The sequence below is a fragment of the Acanthochromis polyacanthus genome, chromosome 1 (assembly GCF_021347895.1).
Source record: "Acanthochromis polyacanthus isolate Apoly-LR-REF ecotype Palm Island chromosome 1, KAUST_Apoly_ChrSc, whole genome shotgun sequence".
Taxonomy (NCBI): Eukaryota; Metazoa; Chordata; class Actinopteri; family Pomacentridae; genus Acanthochromis; species Acanthochromis polyacanthus.
In genome coordinates, this window is record NC_067113.1 from 32221162 (window position 1) to 32246098 (window position 24937).

Sequence of the window (24937 nt, forward strand, 5' to 3'; positions counted from 1 at the left end):
AAATTGTAGTTTTCTCACATTATTTCCTTTCTAGAGTTACTTTTGCTGAAGCTGCTCTCCTATACGTACATCTGCAGTCTGAAAATATACTTCTTTTTATTCCCTGAATTAAATAAAAATGCTTAGCTGACTTAAAGAGCCCATTTCTGCTTTTTGAGGTTTTCCTTTTGTGTGTTTCTGCTCAACTAAAGAGTCTGCAAACTAACAAAGTCCACGCTAAAGGAGAAAACTCTGACTTTCCTGAAATGCTTCATTTGACATGCAGGCCTTTATTCTGTTACTGTCATCATATAACACGTTTACATGACACTCATGTGGTGGCTATTTTAACCCCCACTAAAACAAGAAATGCACAGCTTCCTTGCATTAAAGCTACATCCACATACTTTTATCTGCTGTCTGAGAATGCTCTAGCCCTTCTTCCCTGAAATATTAAATCACAATATTTAACTTATTTAAAGAGCCCTTATTCTGCTTTTGTGTTTTTCCCCTTTATGGCAGGTGTTATATAGCTGCTTTTGTATAATGCTGCTTTGTGACTAGTTTAAAGAAAAAATGCATAGTTTTCTTGCATTATTTCTTCACTAGAGCTACTTTTGCTAAAGCTACATCCCTATACTTACATCTGGAGTCTTTTTCCCCCTGTAATAATAAATCAAAATGGCTCCTTGATTTAAAAAGCCGTATTCTGCTTTTTGTGTTTTCCCCCTTTCTTTCTTATATTATATCACTGCTTTTTCGTGCAACTAAAATGTCTGCAAACTAACAAACTCCATACAAAAATGGAGGTATTTTTGCTGCCTGAAACGTCTCGTTTGAGGTTGAGGTTTTTCTTCTGTTGCTTCTCTGTCACCATGTGACAAATTTACAAAATAAAACTGCACAGCTGTCTTGGGTTATTTCCTTGCTAAAGCTGCATCCATATACTTAAATTTGCAGTCTGAAAATGCACTTCTCTTCATTCCCTGAAAGGTTAACTGATTTAAAGGGTACTTTATGGTTTCCCTTTTCCTGAATCGCTTCGCTTGAGGCCGAGGCTTTTCTTCTCTTACTTATCTATGTCGTCATGTAACACATTTGCATAACGCTTCCCTGACGGCTAGTTTTGCTAGCTAATTCCTTGCTAAAGCTGCTTCTGGAAGAGTTGCGTCCCGATACTCACAGATTTGCGGATAAGGCACAGAGACCAATGACATTTCACTTGTGTGGAGCAGACTGGGCTTTTAAAGAGGGGACCTTTAAACAATCAGGAGTTAAAATGAAGCATTTAAGACAAAAGGTGAGAAGAAATGCTGTTGCAATGCACAATAGGAGAAGAATAGAGTGTTTTTTGAACATTAAATCATGTAAACATGTTTAGTAGAAGCCAAACAATAAAATTAAAAACATGCAAATATGCCTATAAGGGGTTTCTTTAAAAAAAAAAAAAAGCACGTAGGTTGACAGAATAATCTCAAAAGCATTTCTGAAAAACACTGAACTCCTGATGGAAAGATGAAAAGAAGTAGCACACATTCAGAATGATTTTTGTTAGTTTTGAGCTTGTGTACGCATTTGGTTTCCAGCACATCGAGTTCCCTGTGTGTCCGCTGGAAAAGAAAAAAGAAGAAGAAGAAGAAGAAGCTGTGGGGCAGATTGACAGCCTCGCTTCAGACATCACAAACTTTCCTTTGGGTTTTTAAAAGCTTCTTGAACCATTCTTCAAGTCTATCTGACAATTCTGCTGCCGAGCCCGAGGTGAAGCTGCTTCTCAGGTCAGTGTTGACATGTGCAGACGTCAGATGTTTTTAGGTCAGGTGTCAGATGTTGTGTGGTCTTGGTCTGACGGCAGGAAGCCTCGGCTCTCTGTCTGCCTTATTGTGTATCTGTGAGTGCATAGATGCTTTAACATTGCCGCTCGGCTTCGTGTAACGTGCATGCTGGACGGCGTGCGCTCGCTTACCGTTGACCTCCTGAGCCCCTGCGTCTGTGAAAAGCATGCTCATCACCTCCTCGAAGTTGCAGGCGGGCTCGGACACGTGGCTGTCCTGGCCCACGTGGTGCAGCATCCTCTTCAGAACGTCGTCCAGGGAGGCGGCCGTCTCGTCCAACAGGATGCTGGCCCTCGCCAAGAAGCCGTCCAGGTCGCGGTGAGCCCGGACCTCCTCCTCAAAGTTCATCAGCTTCACATACTGCGGGGAGAAGATCGATTTCCTTTCAAAGGCTGAGATAGCTTCAACCTTCTGAACCAATAAATCCTGCAGGCGGCTTTGAAAGACGTCTTATCTCTACAAAAATCACCAAAATGACACCATTTACCAGAGCTAGAAACTGTGAGAGAAGCCAGAATAATCAGATTTCTAACTTTCTGACAGCCACTCATCTGTGACCTGACATCACATTTGGAAACTAAACCAAATCTGAGCCTAAAATCATTATATTTAATCAAAATCGCCTTTTTCTACAAGTCTTATTTTTAAAAATTGCCAAAAATTCCACTGATTGCGTGAACCAGATTCTGTAAAAAAGGAAAAATTCTGCAATCCTCTGCACAGCCAAGAAGCTAGAAGTGACTCAGGTGAGACCAACAGTTACATCACAATAAAAACATAAAGAGTAGGATATCTATAGTAGCGACAACTTCATCATTACCACTGTGGCAACTAGATTACAGGTTTTGTACATATTTGCAGAGTAAAAAATCCAAGAAACTCATTTTTTAAATGATTTATGGCTTTATACGTTGGTCGTGCTGCACAGAGAACATCTCTCTGCGACTAGTCATGCTTGTTCTGTTTCCATAGAGCTGAAGGACTTTATATTGCAGCGGAAAATGAGTGAAAATATGACAAGAGCAGAGTAATTTTAAAGACTGGAACACACTGTGAAATTGCATCTACTCCAGTTTGTCTGCAGAGCTGGATTCAGGGAAAATACTCGGTTTAGTTTGGTGTTTTTTTTTTGGTCTCTATCTTTGTCGGAGTTTGGTCTGTTATTGTCTGTATTTTGTTCTGAAAGCCAAAATGTCTAGAATATTGCATTTTGTAGGACTGCTATGCATTTTCTGAATACGAAATGTGTCTCATTTTGTTTTTGTATTAAACCTGACTGTAAATTCACTCTAATTAGCTGTTTTTTTTGGTTCCATTCCTGATTAATTCCTGATCAAAAATCTCATCTCAGGTCAGTTATTTTACTTCCTGCAAAACCCCTCACTGATTTAAAGTGTAAAAGCGCTCCAGAAATATGAACTTTTTCTCCGAACCACCCCCCCTGAGCCGTTTCTCAAAGAGCAGACCACTGAGCGCATGCACTTCATCCCTCCAGAGTTAATTTAAATCGTACCAGCGGCTTCTGAGAATCACCTAAAGACAAATGAATCGACGGACGGACGAACACAGCTCGATTAAGAGCCCCGACACCCACCAGTCCTCGGCTCCATCGATCGCCTGATTGACAGAAGCCCTGAAGACGAGTGGATTTCCTGCTGTTCTTTTGAAAATAAAACAAACACCGAGAAGAAAGTCACGAGTCCAGAGTCTTTGGAGTTATTTCTGTACAGTTTGATTTCATTTGGCTTTGTGTTGAAAGCATTTCTGCTCATACGGGGTAAAATGTGGGGTCTAAAGCTTTAAACTCCTAAAACCAGAAACATCCATTTTATTTATATCTCTTTATTTATTTTATGGTCACATATTAGGAGAAAAAAAGAATATGATTTGTGATGATGACGGCATATATCTGTAAAAAAAATTAGATTTGAAGACCAGAAAAATCATGCAATTTTGCAGTCAAGCATTGAGGGAAGAAGTGTCATTATTTGTATAAATACAGATTTTTCATCCAGATATCTATGTATATTTTTCAGTGTTTTTGTTGTAGTTTTTTGTTATTTTTTTAAGTCAATTTAACAAAACAGAGAAAATAAAAAAAAGCAGCAACGGTTAAAAATATTATTTAGTATTTTTTATTTAGGTAATATTTTTTCAAATAATATCAAATTAATTCCATCTAAAGACAAGAAAACACTGTAATTGGAGGGGAAAAGTGTCATTATTTAGAAAAACACAGATTTTGATGCAAACATTTTTTATCCAGCTTTGTCCTATTTTTTTTTTTTTACAATCAACATCTAGATTCATACAATAATGATGATGATAATAATCACAATAATAATAATAAAGTCATTCTTATTTTTGTAATTGTTTTTGCATAAGAAATAATTTGTATTAGAAATATAAAATAATAACAAGATTTATTTTATTTTAATTTATTGTATTTTTCTCCAAAACACTGACAATTATTGGCAATTATTTTGTATAATATTATAAATAAAATAAAAAATAGATAAAAATTCTCAAATAATGACAAATATCTGTAAAAATGTATAGTTTTAAGCTGTCACACCTATTTTTAAAATATTTTTTACAAGATTTCTTACATTAAATATTTAATTGTTATATTACAGTAACTATTAAAATATTGGCATATTTTTAAACCATGTAAATATACTTTGTTAAACATCAAACAGCCCAAAAGTAAAATAAAATAAACATTATTTAATATTAAAGTTAGCAATTGTGTTTTAATTACGGAAAATTGCTGTTTTATTTTGTTTTTAAATTAGCTATTTTCTGCCTTCCATTTTCCAGGGAATATTAGGTTTTTGTTTTTGAAGTTTAAAAAAAAAGTTTAAATTAACTTCCTCCTAGTGTTGCTTTAAACTCCTTGAACCAGAAACATCCATTTATCTCCAGCACTAGAGATGCTTGTCGCACATCCAGAAACATGTTTTATAATCACTGATGCTTTGTTTTGCTCCTGTGGAAAAATCATCCTGATGCACTAAACTACACCATCTGTAAGGATCATAGTGAGATAAATAGAAATAGATATCAGACACATAGTGCTGCAGACGCTCTGCATGGAGACAAACGAAGCACAAACTTAGTTCTTGAGTTTTAAATCCTATTTGAATTTTGGTCCACACATCAGACACAGCAGCAAAATGATCCTTCATCATTCCAGGAATCCTCCCACAGAGCAGCTCCTCTAATTCTCTTTTTTCTGTCCAAGCCCCAGAAAGCTTTAAACGATCTAAAATGCAGCGAGCTGACCGAGTCCGGAGGCTACAGGAAGCATTAAAGGTTTCTTCGCTGCGCTATTGGTTTTTAAAACACTCCGCTAAGTGATTTAAATTATGACTTGGGTACACGATATGCTAATAAAGTATGTTCCTGCGTTCCTCCGCTCTGGTCTCCGGGCAGAATTAGCAAGCAGCAGTTTCTCATTTCTGAAGCAGCAGACAAAAGGCCCGAAGCACTGATGGGATCTACCGGCTGGTTTAGAGGAAACGTGAGAGGTGGAGGCCGGGATTCTGGAGAAAAACTGCTGGTGTTCAGCTAGGCAGCATGATTAGGTACACTGTAAACAATAATAAATAAGAATCGTAAAAACAAAAATGAAATGAAATGAAAATCTGGTAGCAAAATGCTAATATTGTAATGTTCAGAAAATGCAGAAACAGTGGAAATATCTGTAAAATAATTATATTTTTAGCTCTTATAATATAGTATAACAGTGTAACTTATTGTCACAAATTTAAAAATGATAATATTAATATTGTTAAAAATTATTTTGAAAAACAAATATTTGTTAAAAAAAATACAGATTTTGATGTGACGATGTACAGTTTTGGACTATTTTTTGTATGTGACAAAAAATATATATTTCTGTCTGATTTTACTAAATGTTCTCTGTAATTGAACAAAACACAAAATATCTAGAAAATACCGCCTTAAAAATATCTCCCATTTTTCAGTCCTTAAGTTTGTTTTTGTTTTTTAAATAATTGCAAATTATTTTTTTCTGACTTTCTGACTTAAATAGAGTTTTAAAAAAAAACAATGTAATTTTATAGTCAAACACTGTAAAAGAATAATTTACAATTTACAAAAATACCGATCTTTTTAATGTAAACATGTTTGTTGTTGTTGTTTGTTTGTTTGTTTGTATAGCTTTTGTTTTTACGGCTGACATGTAAAATATTTTTGTGGCTTGAGTAGACATCAGTCACTAAAAAAATATGGTGCAAAATAATTTTTTTTCCAATTTTAATCTGTAATTTGCATATTTTTTTCTTCTGTTAAATAATAATTTGCATTTGCAGATTTTTTATTTTGTTCATTTTACGGAATTAAAAAATAGACTATAAACTTACACATCTAACGTGCATTTAAAAGAAATTTCTTATCAAAAATAATCGTAAATACAAAACTACAAGTAATTGCATAGTTTCAAAATGCGTAAAAAAACATTTAAAAAATGAAAAAAATACATATTCGTCAAAGTTAAAGCTAGCAGCTGTGTTTCATTGACTAAAAACTCATTTTGGCATTTTTTAATGAGCTATTTTCTTAAATTTTACAGTAGTTTTGGTGCTCAAGATGTTGGAATATTCTATTTTTTTTACAGTGTAATAGACAGTCAGAAGATATTCACGGAACTGTTTCATATTAGAATCACAGACTTAATTTAAAACCATACATTTTGAGGCACGGTTTCACTCGGTGAATCAACTTAATGAATAAAGACATTAAAATATAATCATCTATATGCTTTACCAACATAAGTGGTTTGAAAATAAACTTACAACGCCCCGCTCCTGTTGTTGGTACTCTGGTCTCACCGTGCAACAAGAACAAAAAGTTGTGGCCCTAATGCGAGGCGTTTGTTCATAAACAAAGTCAATTAAGATGCCAGAAGGATGACGCATCGATACATGAACGGTAAACTCACACAGGACCTCGGGCGAGCCATCAAACCTACGGGATCATCAAACAGGCAATACCGTCACAGATGTTTTATTATTACCCACAAACCCCACAGCCGCCCAGCAGTTCTTAATATCCCCAAACTGCGTCAGCAAACAGTGATGACGGTGATGTGATTTCCCATCCGTAGCAGCATCGTTCACGTATACTTAGACTTAATGTAGACGGTTTGCTTTTGGAACGCTGCCGTTGCAAAAAAAACACAATAACTTGGAGTGGCGTTAAACGATAAACAGCAGCTTTTTAGGACGAGCGATTCACTCCGACGACACATATTCAGGTGTCAAACCAATCTTACACGGCTTTTACAAATCTCTGTGCTTCCAGTGTTCATTAAAAAGTAGAAGAATAAATGTAAAATCTGGGCTCAGCATTGGACGATTCTCGCTATCGAATGACTCAGGACCAAATCTTGCAGCAAATCTAGCCAAGGAAGTCAACGTCATTCACTAGAATAGCCCCTTTTTTTTCGTCTTTAATCTTCTGTTTAACCCTCTAACTCCAATTAAAAATCATTTCTCCGCCTCCACACACAATCAGCAGTCGGTAAACTTTGACATTTCACCACCTTCTTCTCTAATCTACAGGCTGGTGACGGTGATCGCTGTGAAAGCTTTCCCTCATAAGTATGCATCAGCTTCTAATAGAGCCACTGCCAAAGTCTGTCACGAGCATATTGGATGCCTTGCAACTTCTCTTTTTGTGGTTTGTTCCTCTTTTTAAAGCTTGTTACCAAATCAGATTTCCTTCACAGTGAAGGTAATATATGAATTATTGTCATTTAGCTGCCCAAAATCATGTTTTTTCCACCAAAATAATGGATTAGTGGATGAATATTCATGCTTACCCTCCTTGACGTGTTCAGTAACACACAACCAGAGTCATCAGCATCTGAGGAAAAACCAAACAAAAGGTAGAGTTAGACATTTAAAGTGCACCATGATGGATTTCACACCTAGACAGCAGAAAAATTAAAGGAAAAACCAACCAAGTCGCCACCAGAACCCTTTCAATACAGCTTCCTATTGAAGTCTTTCCAACGCTACTGGAGAGATAAGTCTAATTTCTAACATTTTATTTACATTATTTTCACACTTATGAGACCTTTCAGAGGTCCTATGTGCGTTACGGATGACGGCATTGCAATCATGGAAGAGATCACTCCCCTAAGGATGGAAATGTGTCATGAGAGGATGAAGATAATCAGTCAAAAGAACTTTGTATTGATCTGCAGTGACCCTTCAATTCTTCAGTCCAATGGGACAAATGGACGCCAGAAAAATGCCCCCAACGGCATAACAGAGCGACCAGATTCCCTCATTCTAAAGGCTTCAGGCTTTTCCTTTAACTTGTCACCCATCTGGATCTGTAACATTCAAGGATTCAAAGTTCTTTATTGTCACGCCAGCACACGTATTCACAGGAGGTGGCACGAAATCCGTACTCGGTTGGACATCAAGAAATGGATAAAGAAAAAATGAGGCAAATTACAAGCAATATAAGACAAGCGTTGGTGATTTTGCTTGTTTTTTGTGATGGTTTTTGTTGGCTTGTGTGTGTGTTGCACCGGTTTTGTGTGTGTTGGGCAGGTTTTGTGTTGATTAGTGTTTCTGTTGTGTTGGTTTTTGTGTGTGTTGTGTTGGTTATTGTGTTGGTTAGTGTGTGTTGTGTTGACTAGCGTGTCTGTTGCATTCGTTAATGTGTGTGTTGTGTTGGTTATTGTGTTGGTTATTGTGTGTTGTTTTGACTAGCGTGTCTGTTGCATTCATTAATGTGTGTGTTGTGCTGGTTTTATGTGTGTTGTGTTGGTTTGTGTTCATCAGAGTGTCCGTTGTGTTCGTTAATGTGTGTGTTGTCCTTGTTTGTGTTGGCATTGTGTTGGTTTTGTGTGTAAATGTTGTTCTATTGTACAACTTTCTATCGTAGATTAGTCATGGAAAATGAGTTTTCTTTTCATATCAAACAGGATTTGAGTCATTTTGCTCACATTATTGGTTTTATGAAAAAAAAACCAACACGCTACATTTCTAAATACAAACTCAGCTTTAGCTACCTGTTTTAATGTGACACCATTTAATTAAACACACTTAATGTCCTGTTAGCTAATATGTCTTTCTAGTGTCGCTGCATTTAAAGTCCGTTTTACATTGAAATGCATTTAAATTGTTGCATTTTTGTTCCAACAACCAAATTTTGACCAGAAAAAAGATCACAGAAGATCTGCTGAGGCTCACAGGAGGTATTTTTTATTACATTACCAGAGGAGTTCATGTATTTCTGGTCACAGAAGGAGAAAGTATGAGGCAGATCTTTGATAGTTCTACATATAGTGCATAAATTGAATCTTTTTTTTTTAGAACATTTCGGCCCTCTTGGACCCGCTGGCCTCGCAACCGTCTCTGATCCCGACTGTCGCAGCTTGTGCATTTTCAAACGCAATGACTACAATCTTCTGAGGCGTTTTCGTGTATTTATTAGAGATCCTGCAGAGAGGGAATGACGAGAAACGACGGAGGGACAGAGACGGAGAATGACACGAGTTGAAAGCGGACTTGAACCATGTGATTCAAGGTCAGCGCCTTTAGGGACCCACGACTTCCTACAAAACACCGGCGTTTCCTCAGCAGCCCACGCTTCCATGCAAATCTGCTCCGATAATGTTCCGTATTTGCATTTAAAAGCATTTTTTTCCCGGCAAACAGACCGTTCATTAGCAACTGAGGGGAGTTCTGAAATCAGCAGTAAGTAGATCCTTCCTCTAGAAGTGATGAAAATGTCAAGAGGCAGGTCTCCAAATGCGCCCATTGAACAGGGATTGGAAATTCAGCGCTGATAAGGTTTTAATGCACACGTCTGTGGAGCCGAGGAGAGCGCTTTAGATAAAGTACAAAGGTTTGGATTTTCCCAGTGTTGGGGGGGAAAAAAGGAAATGGAAGAAGAAGCTTTTATGTTGGAAAACAATATATAATCATAGAAGCGTTATGTAACCCAGCTCTGGCCGCTTACTGCAGGGAGGACGTTAGGATACCGCGGGCTTTCCTCCTCTGATAGAATTTATATTTAAATCATATTTTATTACACGTTAATGGGAGGAAATACATGTGTGTTCTAATATTTTACTTTACCTGTAGGATTTCAAAACAATGCTGTTGATTACAAAAAGACAAAAGGAATTTTTAAAAATTAATTATTTCATGTTTTTCAGAGAAAATGTGTGTTTATTCATAAATTCTACTATATTTTTTATCTCTTTTAATTGGCAGAGTTTTATTATCAATTTACTTGACCATAAAAAGACAAAATAATAAAAAACAAACTGTTTCTTTAAAAAAGTGGGTAAAATTGTATTTTATTTTATTTGTAAAGGTATAATTTGGTAGAGTTTTAAAAACAATGCAGCTGAATATGAAAAGACAAAATTTATTTGAAAAATATAATAATTTTTTTTTAAATGAATAAAAATCTTCAAAAAAATCCTAAAAAATCTAAAGTCATTCCATTTATATCAGTGAAAATTCTAAATAATAATAATAATAATAATTCAGCAAAGAATTCTGCAAATTTCTGAAAATTTGCAAAACCTTCAGGAAGAAAATTCCAATTCCTCAAAAGTTTCCCTTAAAAGTTTTATTTAAAAAAAAATCCAACAAATGTGGCAACAAAACTCTTCTAAATATTCTCAAAAATGAGTAAAAATGATTCCATACATAGTGAAAATTCTAATTTTTTCCTTAACAACATTGAGGAGAAAAAAATCAACCAAATCCAGCCATTCTTGCTGGATTTTGGTTGATTTTTTCCTGAATGTTCTTAAAGAAACATTTTTTTTAATGTTTCTTTTTTTTGCACCAAAAAATTTCCTAAAAATGTTGAAAATGTGAAAACTTTCACTGCAAAAATATACATTTTTTTCCACATTTTCAAGCTTTAAAACAGGTCAATTTGACCTGCAGGTGGGTTAACAATCCGGAGACGAATAAAGGGAACTTGATTTCTCCACCATGTCCTCCACCACCTTTGGGTCCTTTAATCTGCTGTCCGTCAGACGCCTGCTGCCTGTCAGAAAACATCCTCCGTTACGTAACGGCGTCCTGTCCGTTCCCAGCTGGGAGGACGTTATCAGGTTACCGTGGGCTTCCCTCCTCTGCTGCATGCAAATCAATCAGACTCCTCCCTCCAGCGGCCTCCTTCTTCAACAAGCCAATAAGCCTCCAGGAGATCCAGCCCGATCTCACGAGGATTCGTGAAACTGTCACGTAAGTTTTAGTTTCGGTTTCGTGCGCACCAACACGATTTCGTCATGTTTTTCGTGCCGCTCACCACGAAATGCGCACCAATGTATTTTAAACGGCGGACTTTTCGTGCCACCCAGAACGTATTTCAAACGAATGTGTGTATTATATTTTTAATGTAAAACCATGGCGAATCCAACGCTATATTTTGCATGACATCGTCCCTAACCATAACCCTAACCATAACCATAACCCGGTGGTACACTTACCTTTTTTTTTTTTTTTTTTTTTTTTTTTTTTTTTTTTTTTTTCCCAATTTGCATAGGAATTTCAAGAATGTCCGGCGGCCGGCGGCCGCAAACGCGATCACACAAGCAGTATACGCCGATGGACAGCTTAGATCGTCATGAATCCGCTGGTATAAACCACTTTCAGCTGTGATTACCACAGCGGGTTTCGTTGTGAGCAACACGAAAAACATTTCGTGGTGAGCGGCACGAAAAACATGACGAAATCGTGTTGGTGCGCACGAAAAAGAAACAAAAAATTTACGTAACAGTTTCACGAATCCCCGTGAGACCGTGTTGGGAGATCAGGATATCAATAATACAGCGACAAGTGTTTGCAGAGGAGGAGCTTTGATCGGAGGAACACCTTCATGAAAAACCTGCAGGCGGCTGGGGAGGAAGCAGGAAATAAAGAAACAAAGCCTCGGCGATGGCAGGGGGCACGTGTCGTGTGCAGTGGATTTGGCTCATCAAAGCCCCACAGTCAAAAAGCTCACGGCCGGGTTGATCCGCTCCCGGAGGAGGGAGGCAGCCGAGGCTCTAATTGCTGTCAGGCGGCAGCAGATATTCATACATTCATGTGAGATTAGCTCGTCCCCGGCGATCACCTCCGTCTAATGGCCTCTGGAACGTCTCCGTGCACGGCGTGGTTTACGGTAATCCAGGAGACATTCAGGGATTAGAACATGTGACACGCCACTGTTTTCCTTCTTGATGCCTCATTTGATCACCACAGACGCTAATTATTAATATTCAGGAAGCCACAAGTGTTAGTGGAGTAGAGGAGGGGTGCATTCAGGGGAAACTGGACGTGGAGGTCACATTTACTGTTATTTTACATATTTCCCTGTTATATTAAATACCTGACAGTAACTTGTATAGTCACAACAGTATTATTTCATATGTTAAGTGTTTAAATATGGGCTAAAACTCTAAATAATATCCACATTAAACAATACGTATTTTTATGAAATGACAACTCTTACATTGTACAACTTTTAAGAGTAAAATTACGAGTTTTTAAGGTATTTAGTTCAGTAAAATTTATCAGTGTTTTACAGATATTTGCCATTATTTGAAATGAAACAAATATCTAAGTTAAAAAAAAGCAAATATTACAATTTTGTAAAAAAAAAGAGTCTAATTTACTTAATAATAATAATAATAATAATGAAAAGATCTCCCTGTTTTGTACATTACATTTACCCTAAAAAATAAAAACAAAAAACAGATCAAAACATCAAATAATGTATGTCAAAAATCCAATACTTGTATTTTTACTACGTTTGACAGCAAAATGACACTTTTTTGTGCTGGCAAAAAATATTTTAAACGTTTAATATTTTAAACGTTATTATTTTACAGATATTTACTGTTAATTGAAAGAAAAATGACTTACTTAACTTTTTACTGTAAAGCTACACTTTCTTTTTGTATTTATCTCAATAAAAATTTACCTTTTTTGAGAAATTCTGCCATTATCATTATTTAAAATGGAAAAAAAAACAATAAAGATTGAACAATGGTATATTAAAATTTGGTATAAATTATAAAGTAAAAATTTATGTAATAAACAGGCAAAAAATTATTGATAATTAAATAAGTGTCACAAATGATTATCCTTTGACACCTTTTGACCGTAAAATTACTCACAAATAATATTAATTGACATGTTAAGTGTATAAATACAGACCAAACGTGTTATTTGATCACGATAAGTGTTTATTATTATTCAGGCAGCCATAAGTAAACAGTTGTTTTATTTTAGTCATTAAGGGTCACAAAGTGGTGACAAAAAGCTCATTTTAACTCCTATGAAAAAAACCACAGGTTCACTTTGTATTTTTCTTGCTTTAAGAATATTTTCTCCTCTATTCTGCACCTTTTACTTCTGAGGTTTTATCTGTTAAACTATAAACCAGCAGAGACTCACTGGTCAGATCAGAGCAGATATTGACCTTATTAAGCAGATTTCAGACTTCCTCCTAAAGGCCACCAATCCTCCACATTAAAAGCCTTAATTTTTTATGTCTCATAAAAAATACGTCACTTTCAGGTTTTTGCACAGTGTAGTTACCATAGAAAGATCAGATAAATCACAGAATGTTGAATTTATTTTATGCTGGGGGGGGGGGGGGGGGGGGGATAAGAAAAAAGATGTGTTAATGGGGAGAATGTATCACACTCACTCACTATGCATTTTACGTCACTGTGCCACTGCAACCACGGGTGTGATGTTGAATGGCGTTTGTTTTCTTTTTCCATAAGATACGGTTTCCCGCATCCTCTGGGCTCAGTCCGGAGAGCTTGAGGTCCTGCCTCAGAACCTCACACCAGGTCTTTCTTGGTCTACCACGGGGCCTGCGTCCACCCACATCCAGGGAGCAGACCTGGCCATTCCATGATGAGCTCCTCTGGACATGACCAAACCATCTGAGGCATTTCCGTCTAAGGGCAACAACCAAGTCATCAATACCGAGCCTCAGGCGGATTTCCTGGGTGTTGATGTTATCAGCAGGTTTTATGGCACACATCCAGCGGAGCATAACCCTCTCATTTCTTAGGAGCCGATCCAGATCTGTTTGTTTCAGAGGCCAGCGCTCACACACATAAAACATTGCTCCCCTGACACAACTGCAGTAAACTCTGCCACATGTGCGTAAGGGTAGACTCTTGGAACTTTCCCCACGCAGCCCTGATTCTAGTTACAGTGGCAGCCTCGCAGCCACTACCTGCAGAGATGGTGTCTCCTAGATAGCAGAAGGAGTCTACGACAGCAAGCTGTTGGTCATCAACAACGACAGAGACCATAGGTCTACCATCGATGGAAAGTGCGGATCCTAAGCATCTGCTGCACTTGAAGGAGGGATTTGTAGTTAACCTCCCACAGATACCGCTGCATTTCTTGTGAATCCAGTGTGAGCAGTCAGTGCAGAGAACAGAGTTTACACCAACCCCTTTTCTACACACACCACAGGGATATTCTCCAGAGTCCTTCAGCGTGTTCAGATTTACCCCAGAAATCATAACTTTGGTCTTCTGCATATTTACACGGAGGCCCTTCGATTCCATTCCAGCTTTCCAAGAATGCGGTTTCTGCAGCTGACCCTCCATGGAGTCCGAGGCGAGCACAAGATCATCCGCGTATAACAGCTCCCAAGGGCAACCTGTGCGAAAGTCACGAGACAGAGCCTCTAGGACAACACAGCAGAGGGCTTAATACTGAGCCCTGATGGACACCTACTTTGACCTCAAAACTGTCATTGAAGGAGTTGTTTATCCTGACCCTGTTCCTTGCATCAGAATACATTGCCTTGACAGCACAAACAAGCCATTCTGGAATACCCAGTCTCCTCATTGCCCACCACAGTACTTCACGTGGGAGTCGGTCAAAAGCCTTTTATAGATCTACAAAGACCAGATAGAGGGTTTTACCCTTCTCCAGGTGCTTTTCCTGCAGCTGGCGCAAGATGAAAATTGGTACCCTTACCAGGCACAAAACCAAACTGCATCTCATCGATTTCCACTAGTGTATGAATGATCTTTTCAAGTACCCTCTCAATCACCTTAAGACAGTGCTCCGTTAGTTTTAGCCCACGGTAACTTCCTCTTTCTAAAGCATCACCTTTGCCCTTATACAGGTTGACGATATGACTCATATTCTAGTCACCTGGAATTGCTCCCTCTGCAATAATTGCGTTTGCAAGATCACAAAGAAGTGGGCAACCGGCTTCGGCCGAGGCTTTTAACATTTCGGCCACAATACTAGTAGGACCAGGAGCTTTGCTCTGCTTCATCCTGTTGATTGCCTCTACCATCATCTCGCCAGTAATGAGAATTGGGGGACCAAGAACTGGTTCGGCGGGTGGCAAATTGTCAGCTGACCACGGAAACTCCACATTCAGTAGGTGCTTATAATGTTCTTTCCAAGCCTTTGCAAGGTTTCCCTGGTTGTCCCTAACACAACAGTCACCCATCACACCTTGATTCTCCTTCTTCATTTGCTTGGCGATACGGAAGATATCCTCTCCCTTCTTCTCAGCTTTGGCAAACCTGCCCACTTCTGCTCTCTTTTTAGCAGCATAAACTGCTTTCTTGGGAGCCCGCTTTGCTCGATGGTATTCATCTTTACTTCCTCCATTTTTCCAATGTATGTGTATTGATAAGGTTGTTTCTAAATCTCCATTATTTTATGTCATGTTATTGGGAAAAAAGTCATTAATTAATTCTACAAAATATTTTATTCCATGCTACAAGGTGAAATGTGTGTATTTTAATCAGCTCTACTTAATCTGTAAATTTCTATTTGGTAGAGATAAGATTAGATTTAGTCGGATAAAAATGTAATTTTTTGGAGATACAGCTGGTATTTCTATGGAATAAGTCAAACTGAACTGTGAACCATCGTCTTTTTCTACGGTATCAGAATTAGAGCCTAAAGGAACATCGTTGTTTTTGCTGCGAGGCTCCTGGAGGAAAATAAAACGTCTCCATTCAGAGACAGAGCTGCTGGAAGAACCTTGAATAACTCAGAAAGATTTTCCTGGAGGAACGTTTTTAGTGTCACTGAGCTTATTTAAATATTCCAACACACATATCAACTGGAATATAAGCAGCTGGGTTCACTTTATCATAAAGGAATGAAACTGTGTCATGACGGTTTATTGAAATTCAATATGCAACCATTTCAAAACATCATAACTTTTACATAATCTACAGAATCTACAGGTTTTTTTCAGTTGGGTTCTAAAAGATGAAGCAGGAACTGAACTCAGAGAACACACTAGAAAACTATTTTAGGTTAGAATTATTTTTGGCATTTCTTTTTAAAGCTCCTCTGAATAATACTGAAGATATTTATGCAGGTTTTAGAGACTAGTTTTGTATATTTAATCAAGTCTGACTTTCTAATTCTTTATTTTCCTTTGTAAAGTAGGCTTAAAAAAATATCTATTAAGAATTTTTTATGCAAAATAATACCATCCATAATAATTGTCATAATAATCATTTTCTTATGGGAGCAAAAATCAAATACATTTAAATAAACAGAAAAAATATTGTTTTTATATTTCTAAAGCAAAATTATATATATATAATAATTGTCAATAATAGATTTCTTCTGAGAGTACAAATAAAATCAAATAAATAAAGAAATAAATATTACTACTATTATTTTATATTTCTAAAGGAAAATAATTATTAAAAAAATAAGAATCACTTTCCATTTTATTGATCTATAAAACTATCTGTAGTAATTGTCGATAATACCTTTCTTATGTTTTGGAGTAAAAATAAAACATAAAAAATAAATAAAATAAATATTATTGTTGTGACTTTATATTTCTAAAGCAAAGTAATTATTAAAAAAACAAGAATTACTTCACCTTTTCATTTTATTTATCTCTAATATTATCCAAAAGAATTGCCAATAATTGTTAGTAGTACTTTTCTTTTGTCTAGGAGCAAAAATAAAATAAAATTTAATCACAATAAATAAATGAATATATATTATTGTTAGTAAACAGTGAAGTGACGGATAAGAAAAGTAGAAATTCTCTGATACTGTATCATTTAATGGAAAAGTGCTGCATTATCTTTACGTGTTTTGCACAGAATCAGAAAAAAAACTCAAATTGTCCACTAAGCAAACCGTTTTTCTTGCACTAATAACTTCTCTGTGTCGGCGTCATCGCCACAAACGTCATTAAAATCCAAATTTAATACGATAAATGTGTCTGGAACTGAGTTTAGAAACACTGAACTACACTCCGACTCCTCTATATTTCATTTACAGCTAATCTTGCTCATGCTAAACGAGAGTAAAATCCAACTTTAAGCCTATTTTAGATCTGAAACCAGCTCATTATCCACTCCTGATCCAGACCTCCCTCAGACTTGTGGAGGTCACATGATGACCTTTACGTTCCCACTTCGTTCTTCCTCGTGACTCTTTTCCTCTCCAGCATTTCGGCCAAACTGACTGAAGTGAAATGGAACGGAGCCCGGCCTGGCAGAAACACAGTCACCGTATCATTTCTACTTGGGGACGGCTTTACGACGGAGTTTTCTCTCAGCTGACAAGAACGGAGGAGATGGAGCCAGAGCGATAAAATAAAAAATCTGTGCCTGACGGACCGGAAAGATAAATAAAAGAAGATAATGAGACTCATATACAGTTGTGGCAGGGGGTTGTGGATGCTCATATTAGCGCTGAAACACAAATTAAACACGATGGGAAACTGATATTTACTTGGCGTTGACAAAAATTCAGAGTTTGCGGAATTTATTTCACATTTCTTTATTCTCTCAGTGAAAAAAAATGCCGTTTAGAGATGCAAGAAAAGGCGACATTTGCACTAAAAAGACAGAAACTTTTGCCAAATTTCCACTCGCAGCGTCTTCATCTGCACTTTGGATGAACTTTTCTATTATTTTTTCATGAAGGCTACTGTGGATTTTATCCCCTAGTTAGGAACAGATCAGCTCACAGTCAGTCTAAAGAGGAAGAATAATTCACAATATATTCTACGTGGTTCTGTCTGTAATATTCGGAGACTTTCCTCAATCAAAATATTGCAGAATAAGGCTCTAAAGTTATGTTTTGGTCACGTCTGAGAGTTTTTATGAGTTTTAGATTTGGCTGGACAATTAATCAATATAAAATTGATTTGAAAAAATGCAATTTTCAACTCGCAATGGCTGCAGTTTAGGATTGAAGCTGCAGAGTATGTCTGACTCAGGGTTTAAACCGTGGCGTCGATGGTTTCACCACTTTTACTGGAAATGCTCCACAGAAAAAAAAAACTGTAAAACAACAGGAAAAACTGCATATACTGTCCACATAAAAAAAAAAATCTGTATATAATAAATAAAAAAGATCTAAATTAATGTGTTCATATAGAGTTTTGTTGAATTTAAGTCAGCAAAGATATAATTATTTTGCATTTTTAAAAGAAGTGCTAATTTATTTAAATAAAATTTTAAAAATCTGTAAATAATGAATTTATGTCCACATCAAATATACAGATTTTTTTCTTTTTTCTTTTTATGTCTAACTGTAAAACTAGATTGTTTCACTGTAGGCTTATTCCATCCCAAAACACCAAATATTCAGGAAGGGGGTTGCAGCACCATCTTCAATTTTACTGTGGGTGCTGGTGGTGGAAGATCATGATAAAAAAACTTTATGTGCAAACTTACAGGCTTATACTCCTAATAATTTTGGAGTTATGGCATTTTCAAATTTTAATAATTCAGTCCAAAATGCCCTCCCCCCAATCCTCGCCTGGAATTTTTAGGTTTTAAAATGCTTATATCTCTGCTTCTGGGCATCACAGAGACTTGAAATTTTTTCTCCAAGCTCTCTACATGTTGGTGATGTCCTAGAAACAACACACACACTCAGGAGAAGGCTCTACAGAGCAGGGGGGCCTGCCCAAAATGTATAAATTATTTGTAAAAAACACTCATGAGTAGGGTTAAGGGTGTTAAAAATACTACAAATCTTACAGATTAATGTCTTAGCACCATTTAGTATTGCTCTAGACCAGACTGGCTTATAACGTATCCAGGGCGAGCCCTCTCGGCACATTATTTAGAGAGATATGGACTGCTGAACTTTGCCTTCCATGAAAAGTGCCTAATTTTCAAGGACCCTGAAGTCAATGTAGCCCAGGTGGTAGAGATCTGCAAATTTGCACAGAAACTCATCTATCCTCTTACTATAGCCATGCAAAGTCCCAACTTCTAGCCATCACTGCATCATGCTCAATTTTCAAAGCCAAATTGAAAATGGTGCTGCAACCCCCATCTGTGAATTCAGACGGAATTGGTCTGTATTTAATTTTTTTATTTTACAGCTATTTTTTCCAGACATTATTATTAGTTTTTACAGTTATTGAAAATTACAGTATTCCTCCATTCCATCACATATTTGTGAATTTATTAACTTAATTTTGTTTTTTACATTATAGTTTTAGATGGTTATTTCCTGCTTGCATCCTGGTTCATCTTATTCAAACTTTTTCTTTTTTCTGACATTCAGTCCTCGTCTTTCTTTTCTGATCGGTTTTCTTATTGTTTCCCAGAGTCACATTTTTAGCTGCTCTAATCCATTTAATCAATTTAATAGTTGGAAACCGTTATAAAATATATAACAGCTGCTGTAGCAGAGTAAAACATCTTAAAGGTCAAAACTGAACCCATCCAGGAAACAGGCAGGAGAGCAGAATTCAAATAAAGCCTGACGGCGTTTTCTCCTCCCAGTTAAATATCGTCCGCGAAATGAATTAATTACGACACACAGATGTTTAGTAAATTAGATTAAGGTAGGAGCTGCTGTCTCCTGCTCTGATGTAATCACCGAGCTGCTTCCTTTTCAGGACGTGATTAAAAGTCCTCGACACGCTGGACGGATTCCACCGGCGTAGAATCATAAAATATTACTTTGTGACATAAATCAAAAATAATAATGATAAAAAATACAGAAAAACAGGTGGCGCTTTGTTGGAAAGTAGAAAATCTGCGCATTCTCTGTGTGTGATTTCGATGGACTGTCATAATTTTAAGCTCAGATTTGATCAAGTTTTCAGACCAGACGTGAACTAACCGTGACGTCACCCGTTGGTTTCAATGCCGAGAAAATGAAGCCCGGATTTTGCTACTTCCTGGTCGCCATTTTGGATTTTTTGGAGCCAGTGACGTAAAAAGCGTCATCACACAGACTGGACCGGAGAGCAACTAGGGGCAGGACCAGTCTATGGGACTGTCAATCAAGTATAGCCACGCCCCCTGGCTCCGCCAACTTTAACGATTTATTTAAAATTCAGTATTGATTTATTTTAAGATCGGCCACCTGATCTCTCATTTTGACCATGAAAACTAACGGGAAAAAAATCCTGAGCTGTAGAACATCAGTCTATCAAATTTTATTTTTTCCAAAAATGAATTGGGGTCTATGGAGCAAAAGCTTTTTGGAGCCAACCCTAGCGGACGGCGGGATATTGCAAGTTTTTGACACTTCCGGGTGGGCTTCAATTCTGGAGCCAGATGCTACGTCCAGCTTTATATACAGTCTATGTTTCAGACATTACAGATGAGTAGTTCAAAGACCGTTGGACAGATGAAAATCCACCAATTCTTTCCATTTTTACAGTTTCTGGCTCTGACAAATGGTGTCACTTGGGAACCGTTTTAAAAGATAACACACTTCTTAAACCCCAAACCTCAAAAAACAGTAAAAAATTTCATGTAGTTTTAGCATGTGATTGTTGGACGCAGTTGAATCAAAAATGGCTTCAAAGTTGTGCAGAACAACTCAATATGTTTGTTTTTTACAGAATCTGTTTAGAGCAAATGATTGATTTTTGGCCGCTTTTCAAACCAGACACACAGAAAATAAAAATTGGATTAATATCAAGACTTTAAGCTCAGATTTGGAGAAGTTTTGCACAGATGAGTGGTTCAAAGACTGTCGGAAAGATGAATATCTGTCTTTTTTTTTCCATTTTTCCAGTTTCTGACTGATAAATGGTGTCATTTTGGGATTGTCTTAAAAGAAAACACACTTTTTAAACCCCAAACCTCGTAATAATAGTAAAAAATTCATGTATTTTTAACACGCGATTGTTGGTCGCAGTCGAGTCACTGGTGGCTTTATAAAAGGTTGAAATTAAAAGAAGAAATTATCATGAAATATCACAATTTTAAGCTTAGATTTAATTAATTTTCAACCTCAAACAGAAGGGAACAAATGATAAGTTCAAGGGCCGTCGTGAATTACAAAATCTGGCGACTGTGTCAAAGTTTCTGGCTCTAATAATAGGTGGAACTTTGGCAAAATATTAAAGACATTTAAAGATTTTCTAAACCCACTTTATTTGGACTTCAGAGGTTTAAATCACCAGATTAATCAAAAACTGAAATTCTTAAGTTTTTTGGAGACTGTTATCCAGCTCATTGTGTTGTGTTTTCACAGACTGAGTGAGATTTTGGTGTTTAACTGCTCTAAAACAGACATACAGTCAAGAAATAAGAAGATATTTGATGTTATTCTTACCGCTTTCACAGCTATTTAATGCTATACTATGGCACCTTTTTCTCAGATGTTTTTTCTGCTGCCAGATTTTCAGTTTTTTTAACAGAATGTAGTTTTTAGATCTATTTTTTCTGCACGCACATTGACAACCCCTTTGGTTCTCTTTTCTCTCATTTAGATTTTCCTCTTATTTTGCACATATGATCAGTGTGTTTTGTTGTTGTTTTGCTGAGAAATATGACATAAAATGGACTGTTATTGCAGTTAGAGGTTGTCCTTTCAGCTAACTGTGACGCTAATTTGTGCGATTTCGGGTACATCTGTAAATGACAGAGAGTCTGAAAAAGATTTGTCCAAAAAAAGTCCATATTTCCGTACCTTCCCAGCTGAAAATGATCTGCTCTGTGGTGAAGTGTTTTTATTCCAGACCTGCCGTCCGGAGCGCAGACTTTCCTCGGCTGTTTTCTCGTCCTCTAACGCGTTCTCTTCACTCCGGTTCTCCTGTCAGACGCCTTAAGTGTTACTATGTATGGAGAACCGCTCACCTGTCACATCTCCCCCCTCCCCCCCCACCGCGGTGCACCTGTGGCTGTTACCATGGCAACGCTAACCTGTTGACCCGTCGGGGGTTTCCGGCGACGGGGTCAAAAATCACCCCCACCTGCAGCCGAGGAGCCGTCTGTCAGCCAACGCCTGGACTCAGAAATCAGTCGGAACTTGGTGCTTTTTTTTTTGCTTTTCTTGCTGAACGATTCCTCTTTGAAGAATCTGTCTCACGCTACGATACAGAACGTCTCCAGAAAGAGATATCGACCACACGGTTTTGAAAAGCAGGGACTATCGACTGCGAGAGACAGCTGTCAGGTTTTTTATTCATCTATATGTAGATTTTCTTGCTAAACTGACTGTATTTCCACTCAAGATCCAGTCAGTAGTTGTAGAAGACCTTATTTTATCTACATAAGATCTGAAATGTGCACACACTAACTCAGATTTATCATCAGACCCAAAGTAATTACACATAAAAATAAGAATTATTGGCTCTTTTGCATTAAAAGTTTGGTATTTGTTGCAAAAACAAACAATCTCGTGTTAAATTCCTGCTACATTATCTATTTATTCGTTGTATTTTCATGCTTTTTTTTGTTCTCAGGGTAACTACTTCGTGTTCGACTTTGAACTCGCTCTGCATGTTTGTCTGCCGCTTGCTTCAGGTTTGAAGAAAAGAGATCAGAGGGAAAAAGGTTTGAGGTCCACAGAAGGAGAAATATTTCATCTCAGGTTGGATTTTAGAAGTTTGGACTCCCAGAGCTAACCCTTAAAGGAATTTCTGAGATTCTGTTTGCAATAAAAGCGGCTACATTTGTGCTTTTGTTTTAAAAACGTGGACGAACTCTGTTATGTATAATATTAACGTGTTTTGTGTTCAACAGTTACGGCGGTTTTCCACAACATCATCGAAACACAGAAGAAAATAAGATTTAGATTCAGTCTGATGTAGGTCAAATTTGTTAAAACTACAAACACACTATCCTGATTAACCACATAAGAGATTTCTGTGCTTCAAAAACTACAATTCTGTTTTATTTCGGACTTCAAACCTTCAAAAACTGATGCTTACATGTAGCAGACCTAAGAAACGCCGATATTGAGTCATGTTTCTGTCAATTTGATGAAACTACGTCTAATATTTGCCTTTTTTTAGAGATGCACAGACTCTTAAAAGCTGCTGAATGCTCCACTGTTTGCACCAGAAGCTTTTAGTTTTGCCTTTTTGCTGTTTGGTGCTGGACAGGTGACAAACTGAGGGAAAATGGTGACACTAAAGCCAATAAAATAAAGTCCATCTGAACATGAATATGCATGATTTTAAAACTGTAAAAATGTAAAATTTTTGCTTTCTTTTTCTTACTTTTTTGCTTCAGATTGCAGCTACCATGTACTTACTGTGCATTAGTGATCGGTGGGTGCACGTTGCAAAGTTTTCTGTAAGTTGCATGATTTTTTTAACAGAAAAAATTAAATTTCTTGCCAAAAAAAATCCTTATCCCTCTCCCATCCTCCCTTCATCCACCTTTTCTGCCGCCTCTCAGCTTGTTTAGCATGTTTTTTTCTAACTTACTTGCTTTAAATTGCAACAACCATGTCTTATAATGTGCGTCAGTGATTGGTGGATGCATATTGTACAGATTTTTGCATATTTAATAGAAGTTTTCTGTCTGAAAAAGGTACATTTCTTGCAAACACATCCCTTCAGTTCCACCGTCTTGCTCTCATTGCTTTCATCCACCCTTTCCTTACTTTTTCAGTCATTTTTCTAGCCGTTTCTTCGTCCTGCTTCCCTCCCCCCTCTTCTAAAATCGTTCTTTCCTAATCGCTTCATCTCGTTTCTTTCTATTTTTCCCTCTTTTCTTATCCTCGGTGCACACTCTGACCCCCGCTGCCTCCCTCCTCTGCTCGGTACTTACCCGGCCCAGGGCTGATCTGGTTGTCGTAGAGGTGGATGTCATCTCCGCAGGCGATCGGCGAGTCCTGTCCCTCCTCTCGGCCCTCGCTGCCCTCCTCCTGCTCCGCCTCCCGCTGCTCTGGGGACACAACAGCACAGGGTCACCTCCTGGACCTCAGCGGCCTCCGTTCAGGCCGGAAAATGCACGGATTTAGTGCCGATTTTCTGCAGCCAAAGTAGCCGCAGAGTCCCTAAAAACAAGCATCTTTCAAGATTGTGTGGGAATTATTAATGCATGATTAATGAAGCATCTGTGGGCATTGGTATTGGCCTGAAAAACCAAACCAAAAGAGAACATATTGGTCAATCCCTAATTAAATATACCAACGAATAAGCACTGAAACTCACTCGGCATCGAATTTCAACGCCTAATTGATCCCACAGCTTTGAGAAAACCCACATAAATTAAACATTAAAATGTGTGGCTCAATAGATAAAGGTGTGCCTTGACTTTTGGTATCAATTCGTTGTACAGTTTTAAGGAAATTTGTAAAAAACTGTAAAAAAAAAAACAAAAAAAAACAAACAAATCCCCATTGAAATGAATGGAAAGTGGGCCGGACAGCTGCCAAAGCCAGCCATCTTTAGAACTCTGTAGCTCTGGTAGATTTTACAGTAGAAACTTCTTTCATAATTTAAACAGCTCACAAGGCTTTGAATGTTTTTAGTGTAAACCCGTGTTTTGCATCTTTTACGGTTTTTATGCAGTTGCAGTTGAAGTTTTACGAATTTTTTCAAAAATCCTGATTTTCCATCAAAATGTTGACCCAAAAAGATTTAGGACAAAAGATGCAGTTAACTTATCTTCTTCTCACAATTTCTTGTCTACTCGAACAATTTATATATTTAAATGTGGGCAGGTTTGTCCTCTTTCACCCAGTGTAAGTCTCATTGCTGTAGGGTTTATAGTTTTTTCATAAATCACCTCAGAGCACAGAGTGCATCAACCAAAACTCTCATTTGCTCCCATTGTATCGCAGCTCCAAATCAGAAACTTGAGTCTCTTTAACCTTCCACTAAATCTCTATAAAACACAGTACAGACATGAAAATACATCAGTTTGT

At 37.3% G+C, this 24937-nt stretch overlaps 1 protein-coding gene across 5 annotated transcripts in view; it reads right to left on the reverse strand.

Moving 5' to 3' along the window:
* slc4a11 (solute carrier family 4 member 11) overlaps window positions 1-24937 on the reverse strand; it is a 173151-nt gene that overhangs the window by 65072 nt on the left and 83142 nt on the right. For 3 of the 5 annotated variants that reach the window (XM_051952307.1, XM_051952375.1, XM_051952340.1), the window contains exons 3-5: window positions 23836-23952; window positions 7660-7703; window positions 1943-2171 (exon numbers count right to left, since the gene is read on the reverse strand). In XM_051952307.1, the coding sequence (XP_051808267.1) occupies window positions 1943-2171; window positions 7660-7703; window positions 23836-23952 (390 nt within the window). The remainder of the gene's footprint in view (window positions 1-1942; window positions 2172-7659; window positions 7704-23835; window positions 23953-24937) is intronic. The other 2 variants (XM_051952453.1, XM_051952401.1) reach the window with 1 other exon arrangement.